At 40.4% G+C, this 27,825-nt stretch overlaps 1 protein-coding gene and 1 pseudogene across 3 annotated transcripts in view; both read left to right on the top strand.

The window, feature by feature from the left end:
* The window catches only part of SEPTIN14 (septin 14), a 72,734-nt gene that overhangs the window by 40,275 nt on the left and 4,634 nt on the right, over window positions 1-27,825 (top strand). For 2 of the 3 annotated variants that reach the window (XM_034964146.2, XM_055115971.1), the window contains exons 7-9: window positions 6,939-7,035; window positions 18,747-18,915; window positions 20,611-20,743. In XM_034964146.2, the coding sequence (XP_034820037.2) occupies window positions 6,939-7,035; window positions 18,747-18,915; window positions 20,611-20,743 (399 nt within the window). Of the gene's footprint in view, window positions 1-704; window positions 774-6,938; window positions 7,036-18,746; window positions 18,916-20,610; window positions 20,744-27,825 lie in introns of all 3 variants that reach the window. The other variant, XM_055115970.1, reaches the window with a different exon arrangement.
* LOC129398423 (borealin-like) lies at window positions 11,036-16,857 on the top strand (annotated as a pseudogene).

The raw sequence follows: 27,825 nt of genomic DNA, 5'->3' as shown, positions 1-27,825 counted from the left end.
TGAGCCACCATGCCCGGCCAATTTTTGTATTTTTAGTAGAGGTGGGGGTCTCACTACGGTGGCCAAGCTGGTCTCAAACCCCTGACCTCAAATGATCCAACCGCCTTGGCCTCCCAAAGTGCTGGGATTACAGGTGTGAGTCACCACGCCCAGCCCCGTCCTTCTTTTTAAATGTAAAATACTTTTATGTTTTTTTAGTAGTTTTATGGTTGTAGAAAAATTGAGCGGAAAGAACAGAGAGATCTTAATGCCCTCCCTTGATTTTCTTCTATTATTAACATCCTGCATTAAGTGTGGTGCATTTGTTACACTTGATGAGGCAATATTGGTAAGTTATAAACTAAAGTTCGTATCTGACAACAGTCTTCATTGTTTGTGTTGAACATTGTATGGGTTTCAACAAATGTCTAATGACCTCTATCCCATACTGCAGTAACATTCACCATAGTTTCACTGCCCTAAATATCACCTGTACTTGACCTGTTCATTTCTGTCTCCCTCTTTTCCTTTACCCTTGGCAACTATTGATCTTTTTACTCTCTGTAATTTTTTATTTTGGGAATATCACATAGTTGGAATTATAGTTCATGTAGAACTTTTGGATTGGCTTCATCCACTTAGAAATATGTATTTAAGGTTTCTCTGTGTCTTTTTTTGTGGCTTGATAGCTGATTTCTCATTATTGAATAATATTTCATGTTTAGGTACGCCACAGTTTGTTTATCCACTCACTGATTAAAGGACATCTTGGATGCTTTCAAGTTTTAGCAATTGTGAGTAAAGTTGCTATAAACATTTGTGTGCAGGCTTTTGTATGGACGCAAGTTTTCAACTTATTTGGATAAATACTGATGAGTGCACTTCTTGATCATATGGTAAAAGTACGTTTAGTTTCGAAAGAAACTACCAGTCTTACAATGTGGTTACTGCCATTTTGCATTCCCACTGGCAATGAGTGATAGTTCCTGCTGCTCTGTATCTTTGCCAGGATTTGGTGTTGTCAGTGTTTGGGATTTTGGAAATTAAAAAAAAAATTGTTTGTTTGTTTTTTTGAGATGGAGTCTCATTCTTGTCACCCAGGCTGGAGTGCAGTGGCATGATCTTGGCTCACTGCAACCTCCACCTCCTGGGTTCAAGCAATTCTCCTGCCTCAGCCTCCCAAGTATCTGGGATTACAGGCATGCACCACCACGCCTGGCTATTTTTTTTTTTTTTTGTATTTTTAGTAGAGATGGGGTTTCACCATGTTGGCCAGGCTGGTCTTGAACTCCTGACCTCAGGTGATCCGCCCACCTCAGCCTTCCGAAGTGCTGGGATTACAGATGTGAGCCACTGTGCTTGGCCTAAAAAAAATTACTGAGTTTTATTTTAGATTCAGTGGGTGGAAATTTAATAAATGTGTAGTACCATGTATTTTTCTTTTAATTTGCAATTCCTTGAGGATGTATGATGTTGATCATCTTTTTTACATGCTAATTTGTTATCTGAATATCTTTTTGTTGAGGTGGCTATTTGGATCTTGTGCCCATTTTTAATTGAATTGTTCATTTTCTTGTTGGGTTTTAAGAGTTCTTTGTATATTTTGGACATCAGTCCTTTATCAAGTGTGTGTTTTGCAAAGATTTTCTCTCAGTCCGTGGCTTATCTTGTTATCTTTAACAGTGTCTTTTGCTAGCAGAAGTTTTAGTTTTAATGAAGTTCAACTCATTGATTCTTTCCATTCATCGATGATGTTTTCAGTGTTATATCGATGAAGTCATTGCTAAATCCAAAGTCACCTGCATTTCCTTTTATGTTATCTGTTGCAAGGGAGTGATGACTATCTGGCCTGGTGGTGCAGGCATAAAAGAATTTACCTTGTTGAGGCAGAGGTTGCAGTGAGCCAGGATTGCACCACTGCACTCCAGCCTGGGTGACAGAGTGAGACTCTCTCTCTCTCAAAAAAAAAAAAAAACAAAAAAAAACAATTTGCCTTGCTGTAGGTAAGGAAGGTAGATTTATTACAGAAAGTAGGAAAATACATTGCTAGGGAAGCAACGGGCAGCTTGCAAGAAAGAAGCTGACTGCAAACAAACAAAGGATTGCTGCAGATTTTATAGGCTAGTTCTTAGGCTGTATGCTGAAGAGGGCTTTGTGTAGTGCTGATAATGCCAAGGTTGTGATGCAGGATTCCTCTCAGTCATTTTGCCAGCCAGGGACCTCCAGCCAGTGACACCCCCATCTGGGCCTTGCTTGGGCACGCTACCTGCCACACAGGAGGCTCCCCATCCATTTGGCCCATTCTGGCTTGCACAGTGGCTCAGCCTGCAGCTGGGCCAGCATGCCCCAGCCTGCCCGTGTTAAAGCTTCTACCTGAGATCAGCAGTTCATGAGCTCTTGTCCCACAACCAAGAAGAATGAGGATACCCTGACAATTGAAGGATGAGGAAGACAGAGAAGAATTTTATTGAGTGATGGAATAGCTCTCAGTGGAGAGGGGACCTGGGGGCTGTTTCTCTCCTTGTGTGGCTAAGCCCAGGGCTTTTATGGGCTCAGAATAGGCGAGTGCATGCTGATTGGTTTGTGAGTACGCAAAAAGGTTAAAACAAAGGCACCACCCAAAGGTGGGCACAACAATGTGAAAAAAACAATTAGGAAGTGTAGGTATATGTAAAACAGGTGAAGGGTGGAGAGCATCCAGAGGAAAGTGCACCAAGCAGGAAGACAGGTTCTCAATCCAGTCCATGGATTTGACTTGTAGCTTGGCTTTCAGGCTTTAAACTATCCTTGGGTTGGAAGTGGGGTTTCCCTGGGGACTTGCCCCTATCTGCCTAGGCATTTGTCCGCCTCCTGCCACTATCAGTGGCAGTGAGCTAACTTGCAATTTTTTGTATCAGCTGAGGGTCTGCTGATAGCTAGGCACAGGAAGATTGTGAGTTATTTGTGCAGGAGGGCCGTGTGTTCTGGATGGTGAAGAAAGGCAGACTTGTAGCTTATCTGCCTTTTTTTTTTTTTTTGCTTTCCCCTGCTCCCACCAGCCTGACTCCCTTTCTCTAATTAGGACTCTACATTATCTTCTAGGAATTTTATTGTTTTATGCTTTACGTTTAGGCCTATGATCCAATTTGAGTTAATTTTGTGAAATATGTAAGGTCTGTTTGTAGATTCTTATTTTTACATGTGAGTATTCAGTTCCAGCACCGTTTATTGAAAAGAATATCTTGTCTCCATTGAATTCCCATTGCTTCTTTGTCAAATATTAGTTAACTTTATTTGTGTAGGCATATTTCTGGGCTCTCTGCTCTGCTCTATTGATGTTTGTCTATTATTTTGCCCATGCCATGCTGTTTTGATTACTATGGCTTTGCAGTGAATCCTGAGGTTGAATAGTATGTCTTCCAACTTTGTTCTTCTTCAATATTGCATTGGCTATTCTAGTTCTTTTGCCTTTTCATATAAATTTTGGAGTTAATTTGTTATTATTCACAAAATAATTTGGTGAAATTTTGATTGGGGTTGTGGTGAATACATAGGTTAAGTTATGGAACATTGACATCTTGACAATATTGAGTCTTTCTATCCATGTACATAGAATGTCTCTCCATTTATTTAGATAGTTCCTGATTTTTTCAATAGAGTTTTATCTTTTTCTCATCTAGAACCACTATGAAAAACAGTATGGTGGTTATATGGTTTGGCTGTGTCTCCACCCAAATCTCAACTTGAATCATATCTCCCAGAATTCCCACATGTTTCGGGAGGGACCCAGGGGAAGGTAATTGAATTATGGGGGCTGGTCTTTCCTGTGCTATTCTTGTGATAGTGAATAAGTCTCACGAGATCTGATAGGTTTATCAGGGGTTTCTGCTTTTGCTTCTTCCTAATTTTCTCTTGCCGCTGCCATGTAGGAAGTGGCTTTCACTTCCCACCATGCTTCTAAGGCCTCCCCTGCCATGTGGAACTTTAAGTCCAATTAAGCCTCTTTTTCTTCCCAGTCTTGGGTATATCTTTTATCAGTAGCGTTAAAACAGACTAATACAGGTGGTTTCTCCAAAGTTGAAAATAAAATTACCATATGATCTAACAATCCTCTTTCTCTGAAAGAATTGAAAGCAGGGTCTTACTTAGATATTTGTAAAGCCATATAAATTGCATTATTATCCACAGTAGCTGAGAGATGGAAGCAACCCAAATATCCATCAACAGAAGAATAGGTAAGGAGGGATTAACTCTGGACTCTGTATTTGATTCCATTGGTCTACATGTCTGTCTTTATGCTACTTCCAAACTGTTTTGATTACTGTAGCTTTGTAATATGTTTTGAATTCTAGAAGTGTGAGACCTCTAACTTTGGTCTTTCTTTTCAATATTTTTTTGGCTATTCAGGTCCCTTGGGATTACATATAATTTTTTGAATGGGTTTTCTCCATTTCATGGCCTGTTTCTCCTCCAAGGCAAAATCTCTGAGGCAGGGTTCTGGAATTGTGGGTGGAAACAATGGCAGGTTACCCACCCTGCCCTGAAGCTTCAGGCACCCACTGGTAACTGAGAGCTCAGTGAGGAGGAGCAGCAGTCTGAGGTTCTTTGGATTACTTCCCCACACAATGAGCCACTGCCTCATGAACCAGGCAAGGATGGTCAGGGCCCCCATCTTCTCTGTTTGCTGCATCCAAGGCAGGGCCCCTATTTCACAAGTAGGTCTTGAGTGGTAAAAGGGAGCCTCCAACTCTCAAATAGACTTGCCAAGGACTTAGCCTCAAAAACAGGTAGATGGGGGTTGGATGTAAATGCTGTGTTGTCTCTGGTTCTGGAATCAGGGCAGTAATAAAGATGATGAAACTCTTTATCTGTGTAAATATTTTAGGCTAGTAAATACCTAAAATATTAGCTTAAATTTGAAAGATGATAATTTTCTTTTCTTTTTTTCTTTTGAGACGGAGTCTCACTCTTGTTTCTCAGACTGAGATGTAATGGCGCGATCTCAGCTCACTGCAACCTCCACCTCCTGGATTCAAGCAATTCTCCTGCCTCAGCCTCCCAAGTAGCTGGGATTACATGTGCCTGCCACCATGCCCTGCTAATTTCTGTATTTTTAGTAGAGACGGGGTTTTACCATGTTGGCAAGGCTGGTCTCGAACTCCTGACCTCAGGTGATCCGCCCACCTCGGCCTCCCAAAGTGCTGGGATTATAGGCATGAGCCACCATGCCCAGCCGAAAGATGATACATTTTGAAAGTATATAGATTTAGATTTCCATCCTAGCTTCTCTACTTAAAAGCCAAAAGATCCTGCACAATTCACTCATCTTCCCTGAGACTGTTATCTATGCTATGAGATCAATGACACTTCTATTAAGGCTTTTTTTCTGAGGTGTAAGTACCAAAATCTTTGTGAAGGATCTGAAACACAGAGTCTAGAATGTAACAGGTAACTGTAACTGATAACTGTTAATTCCACGTCTTCCATTTCTCTTTTCTTATAATTTACACCTCCTTTATTTTAAGATACCTCAAACACTAATAGATTTCTGAATTGAAATGCTAAGTAATGTAAAATGTAAAAAATTATTTGGGATGGGCGTGGTGGCTCACGCCTGTAATCGCAGCACTTTGGGAGGCTGAGGTGGACGGAACACCTGAGGTCAGGAGTTCAAGACCAGCCTGGCCAACATGGTGAAACTCCGTCTCTACTAAACAATACAAAAATTAGCCAGGCATGGTGGCAGGCGCCTGTAATCCCAGCTACTCGGGAGCTGAGGCAGGAGAATTGCTTGAACCTGGAAGGTGGAGGTTGCAGTGAGCCAAAATCATGCCACTGCACTACAGCCTGGGTGACAGAGCCAGGCTCTGTCTCAAAAAAACAAACATAATTTATTGAGACATATACAGTATTGCTTATTAATGTATTTTATATTGTGTATCCATTAATTATTATAATAGTTGTAGTAGTTTTTAATATTTTTGTCTTTTAACTTTTTTTTTTTTTTTTTTTTTTGAGACGGAGTCTCGCTCTGTCGCCCAGGCTGGAGTGCAGTGGCGCGATCTCGGCTCACTGCAAGCTCCGCCTCCCGGGTTCACGCCATTCTCCTGCCTCAGCCTCCCGAGTAGCTGGGACTACAGGCGCCCGCTACCACGCCCGGCTAATTTTTTGTATTGTTAGTAGAGACGGGGTCTCACCGTGTTAGCCAGGATGGTCTCGATCTCCTGACCTCGTGATCCGCCCGCCTCGGCCTCCCAAAGTGCTGGGATTACAGGCGTGAGCCACCGCGCCCGGCCGTCTTTTAACTTTTATACCAGAGTTAAAAGTTATTTGCATGTTATTTCTTCAACATTCAGGGTAAAGATGGTTCAGGGTAAACATAGTGTGAGAAAAATGATGCCTACTGAAAATCTTTTTTCTATGTGTTTCCCACAGCAGAATACCTTGCTTTAGGCTCTGCTCAGTAGACAGTTTCCAATTGTGTGCACAGCCTGAGACTTATGCTGACAGAAACCAATTAGTGCATACTGTCAAGTCTTAAAATGAGATGCGGGGTAGATCCCTGTCTAATTAAATTTATTACAGTATCATCATCTCTGTTATTTTTGTGTGTGTGTGGCAGAGTCTTGCTCTGTTGCCCAGGCTGGGGTGCAGTGGTATGATCTCGGCTCACTGCAAGCTCCACCTCCCGGGTTCACGCCATTCTCCTGCCTCAGCCTCCCGAGTAGCTGGGACTACAGGCGCCTGCCACCATGCCCGGCTAATTTTTTGTATATTTAGTAGAGATGGGGTTCCGCCATGATAGCCAGGATGGTCTCGATCTCCTGACCTCATGATCCGCCCACCTCGGCCTCCCAAAGTGCTGGGATTACAGGCGTGAGCCACCGCGCTGGCCTGTCATTTTTATAACAGGAATGAGAGTAATAGAGTAAGCTCTAATGGTGCTAGAGATTTCAATTCATGTCATTCTTGTTTTCTAGGGGCTGTTACCCTTTGCTGTGGTAGGGAGTACAGATGAAGTGAAAGTTGGAAAAAGGATGGTCAGAGGCCGTCACTACCCTTGGGGAGTTTTGCAAGGTAAAAATGACAGAGGGCAGGCTTTGGAATGATTAAGTTAAATATATGTGTATCACTCATAGTCTCAAAATAACATTTTAACTTGAACTAATATTGGTAACTCTTGCTAATCTGTAAGTTAACAGTTACTAATGGGGAACACAAACTCTGTTTTATTTAAACTAATGCTTACTTTGACTATGATTCATTCTCATAGAAGTTTGCTGAACGCTGCTTTAAGCCAAAATCTACAGAGGCTGGGAAGAACCTCTTTGTCTATCCCAACGCTCCCAATGTGCCATGTACATATTATCTCTGTATAAATCATGACACTGAGAGTGCTGGAAAGCACTTTCAACAAAATGGAAGCAAAAATACTGGTGTGTAGACATGTTACATAAACTCATTACTACCTAATGTAGAAACCATTTTAAACTGGTCACTAGAAAAAAGAGTTATAAACTTTTTAAAACAAGAAAGTACAATTTACCTTTGGCTAGAGATTATACCTTTGACATTTATATTATTATTTAGCATCATAACGAGTTAGAATAGTGTAGTAAGCAGTAATTTATTGTCTGGTTTATGTACTTGTGGTTCATATAATTATTGGGGAATGGAAGATTTCTACTTGTACTGGTTTCCAAATGATTTTTGATTTTTTTTTTTTTTTTTGAGACAGAGTTTCACTCGTGTTGCCCAGGCTGGAGTGCAGTGGCATGATCTTGGCTCACTGCAACCTCTGCCTCCCAGGTTCCAGCTATTCTCCTGCCTAAGCCTTCCGAGTAGCTGGGATTACATGCGCTCGCCACCACACCCGGCTAATTTTTGTATTTTTAGTAGAGATGGGGTTTCACCATATTAGTGAGGCTGATCTTGAACTCCTGACCTCAGGTGATCCACCTGCCTCGGCCTCCCAAAGTGCTGGGATTACAGGCATGAGCCACCGTGCCCAGCCTCAAATGATGTTGTTAAAAAATTGACATATTAGAAATTTTAAAATTTGTTAAGCATACTTAAAACTTAATGTTTTAATATTTATTATGTTGTATTACATATTAGTATATGTTATAAAATATATATCTATACTACATGTTGATATATAAAATTTGGTCACAGTATTAATCACAATAAACCATATATTGTGGTCAATCTTCTGGACATGATAAACACAGGAGAAAGCCATACAAATTATTTTTCATTAATTAATCTTAATTGACAAATAAAATTGTATATACTTATGTACAACATGATGTTTTGAAATACATATACATTGTGGGATGGCTAAATTGATATAATTAACATATGTGTTATCTCAATTATTTTTGTGATGAAAACTTAACATCTATCTTAGCAATTTTCAAGAATATAAAATATTGGCCGGGCGCAGTGGCTCACGCCTGTAATCCCAGCACTTTGGGAGGCTGAACCGGGCGGATCATGAGGTCAGGAGATTGAGACCAGCCTGGCTAACACAGTGAAACCCAATCTCTACTAAAAATACAAAAGAATTAGCCAGGCATGGTGGTGGGCACCTGTAGTCCCAGCTACTTGGGAGGCTGAGGCAGGAGAATGATGTGAACCCGGGAGGTGGAGCTTGCAGTGAGCTGAGATCACGCCACTGCACTCCAGCTGGGCAACAGAGCGAGACTCCTTTAAAAAAAAAAAAGAATATAAAATATTGTTATTAACATGGTCACTATGTTGTACAATAGATCTCTTTAACTTGTTCTTATCTAACTAAAATTTTGTATCCTTTGACCAACATCTCTCTTACATACCCTCTACCTAACTCACGTAACCACCATTCTACTCTCTGTTTCTACAAGTTTAACTTTTAAAAATTTGATCTATTAGTGAGATCATTTACCATTTGTCTTTCTGTGTTTGGCGTATTCACTTAGTGTAAAGTCATCCAGTTCCATCCATGTTGCTGCAAATGATAGAATTTCCTGATTTTTAAGGCTGAATTCCATTGCGTATATATGCCACACTTTTTTTCTTCATGCATCTATTCATGGACACTTAGGTTGCTTCCATATCTTGGTTCTTGTGAATAATGGTAGTGTAAGTATCTCTCTGACATACTGACTTCATTTTTGGGAGGTAATGTATCCAGTAGTGAGATGGCTGGATCATATGGTAGTTGTTTTATTTTTAATTTTTTGAAGAAACTCCATACCGTTTTTCATAATGGTTATCCTAATTTACATTGCCACCAACAGTGTACAAGGGTTCCCTTTTTTCCACATCCTTACCAGCACTTGTTTGTCTTATTGATAATAGCCATTTTAGCATGGGTGAAGTTACAGCTTATTGTGTTTTTAATTTTTTTTTTGAGATGGAGTTTAGCTCTTGTTGCCCAGGCTGGAGTGCAATGGTGTGATCTTGGCTCACTGCAACCTTTGCCTCCTGGGTTCAAGCAATTCTCCTTCCTCAGTAGCTGGGATTACAGGCACGCGCCACCATGCCTGGGTAATTTTTTTTTTTTTGTATTTTTAGTAGAGACAGGGTTTTGGCTTGTTGGTCAGGCTAGTCTCAAACTCCTGACCTCAGGTGATCTGCCTGCCTCATCCTCCCAAAATGCTAGGATTACAGGCATGAGCCACCACACTGGGCCTGTGTTTTTTAATTTTTAATTTTTGTGGATACCTAGGTGTGTATATTTATAGGGCACATGAGATATTTGATACTGGCATTCAGTGTGTAGTAATCACATCAGGATAGAGTACCCATCAACTCAAGCATTTATCCTTTCTTTGTGTCACAAACAATCCAACTATACTCTTTTAGTTATTCTAAAATGTACAATAAATTATTGTTGACTGTAGTCACCCTTTTGTGCTATCAAATACTAGATCTTATTCATTCTATGTAACTATATATTCGTACCCATCAACCATCCCCACTTCTCTCCCTCCCCAATCCTTTCCTAGCTTCTGGTAATCAACATTCCACTCTTTATCCCCATGGGTTCAATTGTTTTAATTTTTAGCTCCACAAATGAGTGAGAATATATGAAGTTTGTCTTCCTGTGTCTTGCTTATTTCACTTAACAGAATGTCCTCAGTTCCATCCATGTTGTTGCAAATGACAGGATCTCATTATTTTTTATGGCTGAATAGTACTCCATCATGTATATGTACCACATTTACTTTATTCATTCCTCTGATGATGGATACTTAGGTTGCTTCCAAATCTTGACTATTGTGAATAGTGCTGTAACAAACATGGGAGTGGAGCTATCTCTTTGATATACTACTTTCCTTTCTTCTGGGTATACACCTACTAGTGGGATTGCTGGATCATATGGTAGTTCTATTTTTAGTTTTTTGAGGAAACTCCATACTGTTTTCCATAGATACTGTACTGATTGACATTCCTATCAACAGTGTACAAGGATTCCTTTTTCTCCACATCCTCACCAGCATTTGTTATTGCCTGTCTTTTGGATAAAAGCTTTTTTAACTGGGGTGAGATTATATCTCATTGTAGTTTTTATTTGCCTTTCTCTGGTAATCAGTGATATTGAGCACCTTTTCATTTGCTTGTTTGGCATTTAAAAAAACCCACAATGAGCAGTTACTTCACACATGTTAAAACAGTTATTATCAATAAGACAAAAGAAGACATTTGTATGTCTTCTTTGGAGAAATGTCTATTCGGATCTTTCGCCCACTTTAAATTAAATTATTAGATTTTTTCCTATTGAGTTGTTTGAGCTTCTTAAATATATTCTGGCTATTAATCTTTTGTCAGATAAATAGTTTGCAAATATTTTCTCATTGTGTATATTGTTTCTTCACTTTGTTGTTTCATTTGTTTTGCAGAAGCTTTTTAACTTGAGGTGATCCCATTTGTCTATTTTTGCTTTGGTTGCCTGTGCTTGTGGGGTATTACTCACTAAATGTCCTAAAGAGCTTCCCCAATGTTTTTTGTAGTCGTTTCATAATTTGAGGTCTTAGATTTAAGTCTTTAATCCATTTTGATTTGATTTTTATATGTGTTGAGAGATAAAAGTCTAGTTTCTTTCTTCTGCAAATGGATATCCAGTTTTCCCAACACCGTTTATTGAAGCGCTTATCCTTTCCCCAATGTATGTGCTTGGCACCTTTGTTGAAAATGAGTTCTCTGTGGCTGTGTGGATTTATTTCTGGGTTCGCTATTCTGTTCCATTGGTCTTTGTGTCTGTTTTTATGCCGGTACCATGCTGTTTCACTTACTATAGCTTTGTAGTATAATTCGAAGTCAGGTAATGCAATTCCTCCAGTGTTATTTTTGCCCAGAATTGCTTTAAGTATTTTTATGGTTCCATATACATCTTAGATTTGCTTTTTCTTTTTCTATGAAGAATGTCATTGGTATTTTGATAGGGATCGCATTGAATCTTTAGATTGCTTTGAGTAGTATGAACATTTTAACAATATTATTGATTCTTCCAATCCATGAACATGAACTGTGTTTCCATTGTTTTGCATTCTTTTCAATTTCTTTCATCAGTATTTTATAGTTTTCATTGTAGAGATTTTTCATTTCTTTGGTTATGTTTATTTCTAGGTATTTTATTTTATAGCTGTCATAAATTGGATTAGTTTTTCTTTTTCAGATTGTTCACTGTTGGCATATAATAATGCTAATAGAATTCTGAATTTCTTCTCTGTGTTATCTTGAATTTCATTGAGCTCTTTTAAAACAGCTATTTTGAGATCTCTGAAAGGTTACATATATCTGTCCTGAGATATGTGATTGGGATTTGTCATTAGTGCCTCATTTGGTTCATTTGGTGAGGTCATGTTTTCTGGGATGGTCTTGATGCTTGTCAATGTTCATCTATGTCTGGGCATTGAAGAGTTAGATATTTATTGTAATCTTTGTAGTCTGGGCTCAATTGTGCCTATTCTTCTTGAGAAGGTTTTCTAAGTATTCAAAGGGAATGTATTAGGTGGTACCCCAAGCCCAGTAACACTGTGACGCCAGCAGACTCGTACTGCCTCAGTGGTCTTGGATAATATCTGGGAGAATTCCCTGGATTATGAGGCAGAATCTCTCAAACTCTTTTCTCACTTTCTCAAACAGGAGGAGTCTCTCTGTCTGTGCTAGGTTGCTTGGAGTTGAGGGAAGGGTGACATCGTCACTCCTGTGGCCATCACAGCTGGTACTGTGCTGGGTCACATATGAAACCAGCAAATTACTGGGTCCTGCCCAAGGCCCATGGCAACTACTGCCTTGCTACTACTGATGTTTAAGGCCCAAGGGCTCTTTAGTCAGCAGGTGGTGAGTCCTGCTGGGCTGGGTCCATCTCTTCAGTGCAGCAAGTTCCCTTCTGTCCCAGAGTGGGTCTAGAAATGTCCAGGAAGTAGGGCCTGGAATTGGGGGCTTCAGGAATGAGCTTAGTGGTGTGTTTTACTGTGGCTGAGCTGCTACTCAAGTTGTAAGTTAAAGTTCTCTTCTAATCTTCCTTTTCTTTCCCACAAGTGGAAGGAGTCTCTTTTCGGGCTGCACTGCCTGGAGTTGGGGGAGGTGTGATACAAGCACTCCTTGGCCACCAAAACTGGTGTCTTGCTGGGTCACACGCATTCCTATTCCACTGGCTCTGAGCAAGCTCAGTAACTGGACTTGCCCAAGGACTGCAGACCTTGTGGCCTGATTGCCTTTCAAATTTATTCAGGACCCCAGGGCACTTTAATTAACTAGTGGTGGAGGTAGCTGGAACTTAAGTTCCTATCTATCTCTGGCATGGGGTATTCCTCTTTAGTGGGAGCTAGGTTAAATGCTCCCTTTGGCCAGGAGTGGTGGCTCACACCTGTAGTCCCAGCACTTTAGGAGGCCAAGGCGGGTGGATCACCTGAGGTCAGGAGTTCAAGACCAGCCTGACCAATATGGTGAAACCCTGTCTCTACTAAAAATACAAAAATTAGCTGGGCATAGTGGTGTGCAGCTGTAGTCCCAGCTACTTGGGAGGCTGAGGCCGGAGAATCACTTGAGCCTGCGAAGTGGAGGTTGCAGTGAGCCGAGATTGTGCCACTGCACTCCAGCCTGCGTGAAAGAGCGAGACTCCATCTAAAAAAAAAAAAAAAAAGGCTCCCGTCTTGGGCACTAGCAGAATTCTGCCCTATGTTGTGTAGCACTGTGACAGGGCAGTCACTGAGTTCCAATGCAAAGTCCCACAATCACTTCACTCTCCCTCCCCAAAACACACAGATTCTCTCTCTGTTTAGTATGGTGCTGCTGGGGGATGAATGTCAGATGGCATAGGCTATGCAAGACTCTCTTTACTATAATCGTCAGTGCCTCTTTTCTTGATATAATATTAAAATCAGGTACTATGATTGCTCACCTGATTTTTAATCCTTATGAAGGTGTTTTCTTGCATGGATAGTTGTTCAATTTGGTGTTTATATAGGGAGATGACTGATGAGGGGTTCTATTCAGCTACCTTGCTCCACCCCACTCCCCATTTTAGCAATTTTGAAATATACAGTAGCTTATTATTAACTGTAGTCACCATACAGTGCCATAGATCACTGAAGCTTATTCCTCCAGTCTAACTAAAACTTTGTACCATTTGATCAATATTTTCCATTTCCTCATCCCTCAGTCTCCCCACTTTCCTCCAGTCACCACCTGTCTACTCTCTATTTCTGTGAGATTGACATTTTTAGTTACCACATATAAGTGAGATTATGCAGTATTTGTCCTTCTGTGCCTGGTTTATTTCTCTTAGCATAATGTCCTACAGTTTCATTCAGGTTTTACACATGACAGGATTTCATTCTTTTTAAAAGCTCTATAGTATTTTATTGTGTATCTTGTTCATGGGCATTTAGATTAGATTGCTTCCATATCTTAGCTATTGTGAATAATGCTGAAAAATAAAATGCTTAGGAATAAATCTAAACAAGGAAGTAAAATACCTGCACACTAAGAACTGTAAAACTTGGCCAGACATGGTGGCTCATGCCTGTAATCCCAGCACTTTGGGAGGCTGAGGCGGGTGGATCACTTGAGGCCAGGAGCTTGAGACCAGCGTGGCCCACATGGCAAAACCCCATTTCTACTAAAAATGCAAAAACTTAGCCATGTGTGGTGGCGGGCGCCTGTAATCCCAGCTTCTCAGGAGGCTGAGGCAGGAGAATCGAACCTGGGAGGCGGAGGTGGCAGTGAGCCGAGATTGCACCACTGCACTCCAGCCTGAGTGACAGAGCGAGACTCTGTCTCAAAAAAAAAAAAAAAAAAATGCTGGGTGCGGTGGCTCACACCTGTAATCCCAGCGCTTTAGGAGGCTGAGGCGGGCAGATCACCTGAAGTCAGGAGTTCAAGACCAGCCTGGCCAACATGGTGAAACCCCTTCTCTACTAAAAAAACAGAAAAGCCAGGCGTGGTGGTGCATGCCTATAGTCTCAGCTACCTGGGAGGCTGAGGCAGGAGAATCACTTGAACCTGGGAGGCGGAGGTTGCAGTGAGCTGAAATCACACCACTACACTCCAGCCTGGGCAACAGAGCAAGACTCCATCTCAAAAAAAAAGAACTGTAAAACTTGATTTAAAATTGGAGAAGAGTTTGCCTTCCTTCCCCATCTCCATCGCTCCCTACAGCCTCCACTCAACACCATGGCTCCTAGAAAGGGCAGTAGTTGGGTGGCCAAGACCAACTCCTTAGGGAGGTGGAAGCTCGCCTCCTTTCTTAAAGACTTCGACTGCAAAGTGGAAATACGAATCAAGCCAATTGAGTCTGACAGGCAGAACCTCTTCAAGGAGGTGGATAAACTCTACAACATCCAGATCCTGCGGCTCCCCAAGGCACTGCGCAAAGATGAATGGCTCAACTACTTCTCCCTTGGAGGAAACAAACAGGGCTTGGAAGAGGCAGCAACAGCTGACCTGGATATCACCGCGGGAGCTATTCAAACACCCCTGACATCTGCTGAAACACGAAAGGTGATACAAGCAGATGAAATGATAGTGGAAGAGGAATAAGAAAATAAACATAAGAATCTTCAAATTGCAACAGTCAAAAGATGTCCTGCATCCAAGAACAGAACTCAGTCTGTACAAGGAAAAGGCAGAAGGGAAAGGTCAAGCTGTGCTATCACTGTTACCCTAGTTTTGGGCTTATTGGATGTGTCCATAGTGAAGCCAACTCCAGGCCTGACACCCAGGTTTGACTCGAGGGTCTTCATGATCCCTGGCCTGTGCACTCCTGCCACAGGAGAGCGGATTTATAACAAAAGCTGGCAGGGTGCAGTGACTCACACCTGTAATCCCAGCACTTTGGGAGGCTGAGGCGGGTGGATCACCTGAGGTCAGGAGTTTCAGACCAGCCTGACCAACATGGTGAAACCCTGTCTCTACTAAAAATACAAAAATTAGCTGGGCATGTTGGTGGGTGCCAGTAATCCCAGCTACTCGGGAGGGAGGCTGAGGCAGGAGAATTGCTTAAACCCGGGAGGCAGAGGTTGCAGTGAGCCAAGATCGTGCCATTGAACTCCAGCCTGGGTGACAGAGCGAGACTCTGCCTCAAAAAAAAAAAAAAAAAAAAAAGAACTTCAAAAACACCAGCAACAAAACCAAAAGAAACAATTTAATAGCATAAAGATACAACCTAGAGATTGGAAAAAATATTTGCAACTTATACATCTGATAAGGGGCAAATGTCCAAAATATATAATATTTTTGATATTACTCTGACAACTCAATAGCAAGAAAACAAATAACACAAGGAAAAATGGGCAAATGATCTGAACAGGCATTTCTCAAAAGAAGAAATACAAATGGCCAAAGAAATATGAAAAAAATAGCATCTCTAAACATCAGGAAAATGCGAATTAAACACATGATGAAGTATCACTTCATGTCTTTTAGAATGACTATTATCAAAAAGACAGGCCGGGCGCGGTGGCTCACACCTGTAATCCCAGCACTTTGGGAGGCTGAGGCAGGTGGATCACGAGGTCAGGAGATGGAGACCATCCTGGCTAACGCGGTGAAACCCTGTCTCTACTAAAAATACACAAAATTAGCCTGGCGTAGTGACGGGCGCCTGTAGTCCCAGCTACTTGGGAGGCTGGGGCAGGAGAATGGCGTGAACCCAGGAGGCAGAGCTTGCAGTGAGCCGAGATTGCGCCACTGCACTCCAGCCTGGGCAACAGAGTGAGACTCTGTCTCAAAAAAAAAAAAAAAAAAGACAAACCATTACAAGTGCTGGCAAGCATATGGAGAAGAGAGAATTCTTTTTTTTTTTTTTTTAATTTTTATTTTAGGTTCAAGGGTACATGTGCAAATTTGTTATATAGATAAATTGCATGTCATGGGGGTTTGGTGTAAAAGATTATTTCATCACAGAGATAATAAGCATAGTACTGGCTGGAGCAGTGGCTTGAGTCTGTAATCCCAGCACTTTGGCAGGCTGAGGCGCGTGGATCACCTGAGTTCAGGAGTTCAAGACTAGCCTGACCAACATGGCGAAACCCCGTCTCTACTAAAAAGTACAAAAATTAGCCAGGTGTGGTGGCGCGCTCCTGTAATCCCAGCTACTTAAGAGGCTGAAGCAGGAGAATCACTTGAACCCAGGAGGCGCAGGTTGCAGTGAGCCGAGATCGTGCCATTGCATTCCAGCCTCAGCAACAGAGCGAGATTCCATCTCAAAAAAAAAATTGCTCACTTTAGCAGCACATATACTAACCAAAAAAAAAAAGTAAGCATAGTAGCTTTTCTGTCCTCACTCTCCTCCCACCCTCCACCCTCAAGGAGGCCCCAGTGTCTGTTGTTCTCCCCTTTGTGTCCATGTGTTCTCAATATTTATCTCCTACTTATAAATGAGAGTATGTGGTATTTGGTTTTCTGTTCCTGCATTACATCACTTAGGATAATGGCTTCAGCTCCATTCATGTTGCTGCAGAGGACACGATCTTGTTCTTTTTTTTATGGCTGTGTAGTATTCCATAGTGTATATGTTCATTTTCTCTATCCAGTCTACCATTGATGGGCATTTAGATTGATTCTATGTCTTTGTTATTGTGAATAGTGCTGCAATGAACATACACGTGCCTGTGTCTTTATGATAGAACAATATATATTCCTTTGGATATAAACCTGGTAATGGGATTACTGGGTCAAATGGTAGTTCTGTTTTAACTTCTTTAAGAAATTGTCAGGCCGAGCGTGGTGGCTCATGCCTGTAATCCCAGCACTTTGGGAGGCTGAGGAGAGTGGATCACCTGAGGTCAGGAGTTCGAAACCATCTTGGTCAACATGGTGAAACTCCATCTTTACTAAAAATACAAAAATTAGCTGGGCCTGGTGGTGGACTTCTGTAATCCCAGCTACTTGAGAGGCTGAGGTTGGAGAATCACTTGAACCCAGGAGGCGGAGGTTGCAGTGAGCTGAGATCGCACTGCTGCACTCCAGCCTGGGTGACAAAAGCGAAACTGTCTCAAAAAAAGAAAAAAAGAAATTATCAAACTACTTTTCACAATGGCTGAACTAATTTATATTCCCACCAGCAGTGTATATATATTCCCAAGAAAAAAGGGAATTCTTAAACATCATTGGTGGGAATTTAAGTTGGTACAGCCATTTTGGGAAATAATATGAAGGTTCCTCAAAAACTAAAAATAGTATTACTGTATGATCCAGCAGTACCACTACTGGGTATGTACCCTAGTGGGATGAAATTGATCTGTCAAAAGACATGTGCACTCACATTTTTATTTCAGTCTTTTAAAATATGTTAAGACTTATTTTGTGGCCTAACATATGATCTGTCCTGAAGAATGTCTTGTGTTTGTTTGAGAAAAATGTGTATTACTTTGCTGTTGGATGAAATATTCCACATATGTCCATTAGGTCTATTTGGTCTAAAGTATAGTTTAAATCTGATATTTTCTTACTGATATTCTGTCTGGATAATCTATCCATTGCTGAAAGTAGGGTATCTAAGTCCCTTACTATTATTGTAATACAGTCTATCTCCCCCTCAGGTCTACTAATATTTGCCTTATATATTTAGAAGTTGTGATATTGGGTGCATATATATTTACAATTGTTATTTTTTTAATGAACTGACCTCTTCATCATGATATGATGACCTTCTTTATATCATTTTACAGTTTTTGACTTAAAGTCTATCTTCTGTGATAGGAGTATAGCTTTCCGTGCCTTCTCTTTTAGTTTCTAATTGCATGAAATATCTTTCCGTGTCTTCACTGTCAGTCTGTATGTATCATTAAAACAGCTATGTGAATTTGTTGATTGATTTTGAATATTGACTAACGGTGTCTCCTAAATATGATATATAAATGGAATTATGTAACTAAAGTATTTTCAATTGTAAGGCCTTTTTGCTAGCAGAATTTACTCTGATAAAATTATTTACACTAGTGATGTTATATTACATATTCTGTTAGCACTCCAAAATACCCAGAGGTAGTTTATAACATACTACACAATTGTTAATAAAAACCTATGGCATATATGCACATAAAATATTATTTCACTATTTCCTGCTTATTCTTCAGGTATAAATTTGCTAACCTATAAATAATCTCTGCCTATGGTTGGTATGTATAGTACAACCACACTTACATGCTTAAAAGAATTATAGCTATTAATCAAATTGTTCAGTTGTGTGTTATTTTAAATGTGTTTTTTATTCATGTATTCATTCATGAACACTTACTGATTGTCAGGGATTGATATTGAATGTTGTTGATTCATTATTATTTTTTTACTAGTGGAAAATGAAAATCACTGTGACTTCGTTAAGCTCCGAGATATGCTTCTTTGTACCAATATGGAAAATCTAAAAGAAAAAACCCACACTCAGCACTATGAATGTTATAGGTACCAAAAACTGCAGAAAATGGGCTTTACAGATGTGGGCCCAAACAACCAGCCAGTTAGGTGAGTAAAAATATTGCTAGCACAACCAAATGGATAATTTAGGAGTCCCTACAAACACAAGGTATGATAATTTGGATATGAGAATAATTATACTTCTCCCATCTTGAGCCATCATAAAGAAAACACCTGAATGTTAGGTGTTTTTATGATCTTTTGATGAAGGTAGAGATAGTAGGAACAATATAATGCGAGATCTCATTTTTATGCTGAAATATGTGTATTCAATATGTATATATGCTGAAATGTATATTGAAGAAAAAACCCAGTATTTTGTTCCATTTCTTGTATTTATATGAAATGTATCTGTATTATATGAAAGAAAGGATAGGCCGGGCGCTGTGGCTCATGCCTGTAATCCCAGCACTTTGGGAGGCTGAGGCAGGCGGATCATCTGAGGTCAGGTATTTGAGAGCAGCCTGGCCAACGTGGTAAAACCCTGTGTCTACTAAAAATACAAAAAGTAGCCGGGCATGGTGGCACATGCCTGTATCCCAGCACCTTGGGAGGCTGAGGCAGGAGAATCGCTTGAACCCTGGAGGCGGAGGTTGCAGTGAGCCGAGATCACCTCACTGCACTTCCAGCGTGGCGGACTGAGCAAGACTCCATCTTAAAAAAAAAAAAAAAAGAAAGGATAAAGAAAAAGATGGAAAAATATTAGCAAAGTTTGACAAAAGACATTAAGAAGAGTTTGATGGAGGAACCAGCTGTAAAGCAGTAGTGCAGCATCCTGGAAGTTAAATGAGAAAAGTTTGAGAGCAGGTGTTTGCTCCAACTTGAAGAAGAATAGAGTGGGTGCAGTGGCTCCTGCCTGTAATCCCAGCACTTTGGGAAACCGAGACAGGCAGATTACCTGAGGTCAGGAGTTTAAGATCAGCCTGGCCAACATGGTAAAGCTCCATCCCTACTAAAAATACAAAAAAAATTAGCCGGGCGTGGTGGCGGGTGCCCGTAATCCCAGTTACTCGGGAGGCTGAGGCAGGAGAATCGCTTGAACCTGGGCAGCAGAGGTTGCAGTGAGCTGAGATCGTGCCACTGCACTCCAGTCTGGGCGACGAAGAGAGACTCTGTCTCAAAAAAAAAAGAAGAATAGGACTTGTGTTGCAAAAACACGGCACTGTCGTGTATATAATCTAGTTATATCATTCATTGTTCTTTGTAGACACCCAAAATTTAACTATCTTAAATGAATGATGATATTTTGAAAGACTTTTTGCTTTATTTTAGATGATTTTTGAAAATCGTTTCATACATTAGAGGTTTCCCTGAATGTTATTGTCAAAAAATATGAAAATGTATGATATCCTGGAAAGTGGTGGGGATAAGAATTCACTCATATAAGTGTTGGAAAATTCTAGTATTCTTTACATATACTGTCTATATACTCTGATCTTAAGTATTGTGCCTTGGTTTTTACATCTTATGATATGGAAATTTCCATTTTGTGCTGCTAAACATGAGAGAATGTTGGTAAATTTCCTTATATAGGATGTAACATACAATATATATTTTTTACATGTTTATACTAGCATTTTTAAATTTTTCATTTTATTTTATTTTTTTATGATGGAGTCTTACTCTGTCTCCCAGGCTGACGTGCAGTGGCACAATTTTGATTCTCTGCAACCTCCGCCTCCTGGGTTCAAGCGATTCTCCTACCTCATTTTAATATAAGACTAAGAAAACATTTCTCTTTAGTTTTCAAGAAATCTTTGAAGCCAAAAGACAAGAGTTCTATGATCAATGTCAGAGGGAAGAAGAAGAGTTGAAACAGAGATTTATGCAGCGAGTCAAGGAGAAAGAAGCAACATTTAAAGAAGCTGAAAAAGAGGTTAGTACTGACAGTTTGATATAATTTGTATTAATTTTTAGGTGCCATATTAATTTGGGGGTTTTAATCTCAAGAGTTTACTTGATGTTTTTGGAGGATACTTGCTATTTTTCAAAAAGTAGCTTTTTACCATGTAGACTTGAATGTAGCCTTTACAAAATTATAGTCTGTAGTGTTTTTTCTAGAGAACTTAATTTTCCTATTTAAATAACCCTTAAGATAATTTTATAAAAATTATTTGTTTTATTTATAATTTAAATTTTCATGCATAAAGTTTAATTTGTGACAAACCCAAGCTATTTACTCTGAGAAGAGTCTTGTAGTCTAATGCTATTAATGCACTAGAAAATTGTCTTCACTTTTATAAATAAGCAAATGTTGACTAATGCTGGCCTTGATTAATGAGAAAATTTTAAGTTGGTAAATTATGTAAATTATGTTATTCCATGCCATTTCTAATAAAATGGAAAAAAAGCTATTAATATCGTTTTAATTATTTGCCACAAATACGTTTTTGGTGAAGACATATTTTTGAAACCATAATTTCTTTCTCTCAAGTGTAGGTGGCTTTAGTTTAAGAACATTTAGTTTAATTAGGTAAATTGGAACATAAACTTCCTTTTTCATAAGAACAAAATAGTAATTAGGTGCTATAGGCCAGATGTCTCATTCAAAGACAGTTGAATTATAAGTAATAAAAATTCTGGCCAGGTGCGGTGGCTCACACCTATAATCCCAGCACTTTGGGAGATGGAGGCGGGCGGATCCCCTAAGGTCAGGAGTTCAAGACCAGCCTGGCCAACGTGGTGAAACCCTGTCTCAACTAAAAATATAAAAATTAGCTGGGCATGGTGCTGCATGCCTATAATTCCAGCTACTCGGGAGGCTGAGGTAGGAGAATCGCTTGAACCCAGTAGGCGGAGGTTGCAGTGAGCCGAGATGGTGCCACTGCACTCCAGCCTGGGCGAGAGTGAGACTCCGTCTCAAAAAAAAAAAAAAAACAAAACCATTAGCTTAGGTATAAAGGAAAAAGTTTGGATGTATACAAGAGTACGTCATGACATCTAAGGACAAGAGACATAGCTGGATCTCATGAAGACTTTTTTTTTTTTTTTTTTTTTAAGACAGAGTCTCGCTCTGTTACCCAGGCTGGAGTGCAGTGGCGGGATCTGGGCTCACCGCAAGCTCTGCCTCCCGGATTCACGCCATTCTCCTGCCCCAGCCTCCCGAGTAGCTGAGTCTACAGGCGCTCACCACCGTGCCCAGCTAATTTTTTTTTTTTTTTGTATTTTTAGTAGAGATGGGGTTTCACCGTGTTAGCCAGGATGATCTCGATCTCCTGACCTCGTGATCCGCCTGCCTAGGCCTCCCAAAGTGCTGGGATTACAGACGTGAGCCACTGCGCCTGGCCTCATGAAGACTTAAACCAAAACTAGGAAGTGACCAGAAACCGAAGCAACCATTTAAATTTTCTCTTTCTCTCCCACCTCACTTCCCTTAGTTATGAACCTTATTCCTGTACGTCTGCTTCTTTTTTCTTTCTCTCTGGAGATTAGTTTCTTTTCCATATCTCAACTATGTGTTCTCTTAGGGTTGATTACATGTCTTGATTATTGTCAATTAATGCTGCAATAAACATGAAAGTGTAGATATCTCTTTGACATACTGATTTTATTTCCTTTGAACATGTAACTATTAGTGGGGTTGCTGAACCATATGGTTATTCTGTTTTCAGTTGCTTAATGAATACCCATATTTTTCATAATAGCTGTACTGATTTACTTTTTTATCATTGTCTTATAAAATTATTCTTATAAACACTTATCTTTTTTTTGTAAATACTTATCTTTCTATAAAATCATTCTTGTAAACACTTATCTTTCTGTTTTTCTAACAGATATGAGGTGCCATCTAATTGTGGTTTAAATTGGCATTTCTCTGATGATTAATGAGGTTGAATATTTTTTTCATATCCCTATTTGCCTTTTATGTCTTCTTTTAAAAAATGTTCAGGTTCAGCCGGGTGCAGTGGCTCTCGCCTATAATCCCAGCATTTTGGGAGGTGGAGGTGGGCGGATCATTTGAGGTGAGGAGTTAAAAGACCAGCCTGACCAACATGGTGAAACCTCGTCTCTATTAAAAATTCAAAAATTAGCCAGATGTGGTGACACACGCCTGTAGTCCCAGCTAATCGGGAGGCTGAGGTAGGAGAATCACTTGGACCCGGGAGGTAGAGGTTACAGTGAGCCCAGATTGCACCACTGCACTCTAGCCTGGGCAGCAGAGTGAGACTCCATCTCAAAAAAAAAAAAAAAGTTCAGTTTCATTGCCCATTTTCGGAATGAGGTTGTTTTCATACTATTGAATTATTTGAGTTCTTGTATATTTGGGGCATTAACCCCTTATCAGATATACAGTTTGCAAATATTTTCTCACATTTCATAGTTTGTTTATTTAGTCTGTTGATTTTTTTTTTGGCTGTGCAGGAGCTTTTTAGTTTGATATAATTTTATTTGTCCATTTTTGCCTATGTTGTCTATGCTTTGGAGTTTGTATCCAAAAAATCATTGTTCAGACCCAAGTTAAGGAACTTATCCCTAATTTTTTAAAGTAGTTGTACAGCTTTAGATCTTATAGCGGTTAAGTCTTTCATCCATTTTGAGTTGAGATTTACATATGTTTTGAGATAAAGATCTAATTTTGTTTTTCTGCATGTGGTCACATTTATTGATTTGTGTATTTGAATCATCCTTGCATTCCAAGAATAAATTCCACTTGGCCATCTGATATTTAATGTGCGATCTAATTCAGTTTGCTAGTATTTTGTTGAGGATTTCCTAGTCGGCTCATCACAAATGTTGGCCTATAATTTTTTTTCTCATAGTGTCCTCTTCTGACTGTAGTATCAGAGTAATAATGTCTTCTTCGAATGCATTTAGAAGTGTATTCTCCTGGCCAGGCGAGGTGGCTCATGCCTGTAATCCCAGCACTTTGGGAGGCCGAGGCAGGCAGATCACCTCAGGTCAGGAGTTCAAGACCAGCCTGGCCAACTTGGCGAAACCCCATCTCTACTAAAAATACAAAAATTAGCTGGGCGTGGTGGTGTGCAGCTGTAATCCTGGCTACTCAGGAGGCTGAGTCAGGAGAATCGCTTGAACCCAGGAGGTGAAGGTTGCAGTGAGCTGAGATCGCACCACTGCACTGCACTCCAGCCTTGGAGACAGAGTGAGACTCCGTCTCATAGAAAAAAAAAAAAAAAGAAAGCATACTCTCCTCTTCCATTCTTTGGAAGACTTTGGGAAGTATTTTTGTATTTTTCCATTTTATTTATCTATTTAAGACAAGATCTCGCTGTGTCACCCAGGCTGGAGTGAAGTGGCGCAATCTCAGCTCATTGCAACTTCCACCTCCCAGGCTCAAGTGATCCTCCCACCTCAGCTTCTCGAGTAGCTGGGACCGCAGGCATGTACCACCATGCCTGGCTATTTTTTTGTACTTTTAGTAGAGATGGGGTCTCACTATGCTGCCCAGGCTGGTCTCGAACTCCTGAGTTCAAGTGATCTGCCCACCTCAGCCTCCTAAACTGCTGGGATTGCAGGCATGAGCCACTGCACCTGGCCTATTATTTCCATTTTAAATGTTTTGTAGCCTTCCCCAGTAAAGTCACCTAGTATGGCCTTTTCTTTGGTAGCATTTTTTGTTACTGATTAAATCTCCTTACGTATTAGTAGTCTTTTCAGATTTTCAGTTTCTTCATGATCCAATCTTCGTAGATCGTGTGGTTATAAGAATTTATTAACCAAGGATATCCAATTTCTTTTTTAGGTTATCAAATTTTGTTGGCTTATAATTTTTCATAGTAGTCTCATGATCATTTGTATTTCTTTGGTGTCAGTGGTTATGTGTCACCTTTCATTTCTGATTTTATTTGTTTGAGTTTTCTCTCTTTTTTTTAGTTTTTCTAAGGGTTGTTCATTTATTTATCTTTTTAAAAAACAGACTTAGTTCATTGATTTTCTTCTATTGTTTCTCTAGTCTATATCTTATTTATTTCTGCTGTGATTTTTACTATTTTCTTGCTTTTACTGACTTTGCGCTTGGTTTGTTTTTCTTTTTCTTTTGAGGTGTGAAATTACATTATTTGATCTATTTTTTCTTAATATGGGCATTTATTGCAATAAACTTCACTCTTAAACTGCTTTTGCTGTATCCCATAACTATTGATATGTTGTTTTTTATCTTCATTTGTGTCAAGAGATGTATATTTTTTAATTTTTAATTTCTATGGGTACCTAGTAGGTATACATATTTATGGGGTACGATAGATATTTTGATATAGGCACACAATGTGTAATAATCACATCAAGGTAAATGGGATATCTATCCCTTCAAGCATTTGTCCTTTGTGTTACAAGAAATCCAGTGATACTCAGTTATTTTAAAAGGTACAATTAAATTATTATTGTGTATAGTGACCCTGTTGTGCTATCAAATACTGCGTCTTATTTATTCTTTCTAACTATATTTTTGTACCAATAAATGTCCTCACTTCCCCCCACCCCTACCACCCTTCCCAGCCTCTGGTAATCATCATTTCATTCTCTATCTCCATGAGTTTAATTTTTTTTTTTTTTTGAGACAAAGTCTCGCTCTGTCACCCAGGCTGGTGTGCGGCTGTGGGATCTCAGCTCACTGCAACCTCTGCCTCCTGGGTTCAAGCGATTCTCCTGCCTCAGCCTCCCAAGTGGTTGGGATTACAGGCATGCGCCACCACACCCAGCTAATTTTTGTATTTTTAGTAGAGATGGAGTTTTACCATGTTGGCCAGGCTGGTCTCAAACTCCTGACCTCAGGTGATCCACCTGCCTCAGCCTCCTGAAGTGCTGGGATTACAGGTGTGAGCTACTGCGCCCGACTGAGTTCAATTATTTTAATTTTTAGCTCCCACAAGTAAGTGAGAACGTGTGAAGTTTATCATTCTGTGCCTGGCTTATTTCACTTAACGTGAGGTCCTCCAGTTCCATCCATGTTGTTGCAAGTGACAGGATCTCATTCTTTTTTATGGCTGAATAGTAGTCCACTGTGTATATGTGACATTTTTTTTCATCCACTCATCTGTTGTGGACAGTTAGGTTGCTTCCAAATTTTGGCTATTATGAATAGTGCTTCAATAATAAAATCTTTCTGTTATTGATTTCTAATATTATACTATTATGATAAAAAGATACATAATATGATTTCAAACTTTTAAAATTTGTTAAGAGTCATTTTGTGGCCCAATATATGATCTATGTTGGAGAATGTTCCTGTGCCCTTGAGAAGAATGTATTCTTCTACTGTTCAGTGAAATAATCTATCTATGCCTATTTGGTCTATTGGGTCTATAGTTATTCACATCTACTCTTTCCCTACTTACTTTCTGTTTGGATGGACTATCTGGTGCTGAAAGTGGGATACAGTAGTCCCCTACTGTTCTCATATTGCTGTAAGTTTCTTCCTTCATTTGTGTTAATATTTGCTTTATATATTAGGTGCTCCAATGTTGTCATATATTTGATGATTGTTATAACCTCTTTATAAATTGATTTCTTTATTATTATATAGTGATCTTGTCTCTTATGACAACAGTTGACCAAAAGTCTAATTGTCTGCAATAAGTATACCAGCCCTGTCCTCTTTTGCCTATAATTTGCGTGGAATATCTTTTTCTTTTTCCTTTTTTTTTTTTTTTTTTTGAGACAAGAGTCTTGCTCTGTCACCTAGGCTGGAGTACAGTGGCACGATCTCGGCTCACTGCAACCTCTACCTCCTGGACTCAAGAGATTCTCCTGCCTCAGCCTCCTGAGTAGCTGGGACTACAGGTGCCCACTACCAGGCGTGGCTAATTTTTTTTTTTTTCTATTTTTAGTAGAGATGGGGTTTCACCATGTTGGCCAGACTGGTCTTGAACTCCTGACCTCAAGTGATCCGTTTGCCTTGGCCTCCCAAAGTGCTGGGATTACAGGCATGAGCCACCGCGCCCAGCCATGTTTTTCTATTCCTTCACTTTTAGTCTAAGTGTGTCCTTAAAGCAAAAGTGAGTCTCTTGTAAGCCACATATTATTGAGAATTGTTTCTTTATTCATTCTGCTACTTTGTGTCTTGTGATTAGTGGGCTTAATCTATTTACTTTTAAAGTAATTTTTATAGGTAAGGACTTACTATTATCATTTTATTAATTGTTTTCTGACTGTTTTGTAGTTTCTTTGTTCCTCTCTTTCTGTCTTCCTTTGTGATTTGTCGCCCAACACCACTCCCGGCTAATTTTTGTATTTTTAGTAGAGACGGGATTTCACCATGTGGCCAGGCCAACTTCTGACCTCAGGTGATCCGCCCGCCCCAGTCTCCCAAAGTGCTGGGATTACAGGTGTGAGTCTCCGGGCCTGGACTTCTTTCGGTCCTTGTTGCAAGTGGGCCACCTTCACCTGGGAGGTCAGGTCATGGTACTTCTGCCTCTCATTGGGCCCCAGAGTGTACCACCACTCGCCCAGGATCTGGCTGATGGTCCAGTTGTCCTGGTTGGGGTGACACTGGTGGGCCCTGCCAGAGCCTGGTGCCGCTTGCTGAAGATCATGACTGCCACTCACGGGCCGCCGGATGTGGTCCTTGTCCCATTTGTTGGGGCTGCGTCCATCCTTCTCAGAAGATGAGTTCTGTTCCTTGGGCAGGGCACTGAGAGACTGGGCCTGACATCATTTGGGTGGTAGACGCAACTGGGTGTCAGGAGACATGACGGAGAGGAAAGCATCATCGTGGTCATTCTCTGTCTCACTGTCCAGCAGGGGCTCCCCTGAGGGGCCCAGGGCTCCTCCTCCATGGTGGAAGGTGGGCCCTTACCAGGTTCCACCACCCCCAAAGTGTGTGGGGTTCTGGGCCCTGGGCTTTCAGGGCAGGTGGCTTCAGGGGGCCGCCCAGGGTCAGCACTCCCTGTCCCACCTGGTGGACGCTCATGAGCAACAGCTGCCAACTCAGCAGGTTCTTTTGTCTAGTTGGAGGCCACTGAGTGTCTGGCAGGTTGCTGGGCCTTGCGTGGCTGCAGGGAG

Source organism: Pan paniscus, chromosome 6 (genome assembly GCF_029289425.2).
Source record: "Pan paniscus chromosome 6, NHGRI_mPanPan1-v2.0_pri, whole genome shotgun sequence".
Classification (NCBI taxonomy): domain Eukaryota; kingdom Metazoa; phylum Chordata; class Mammalia; order Primates; family Hominidae; genus Pan; species Pan paniscus.
This window is presented reverse-complemented; position numbering and strand designations above follow the sequence as displayed.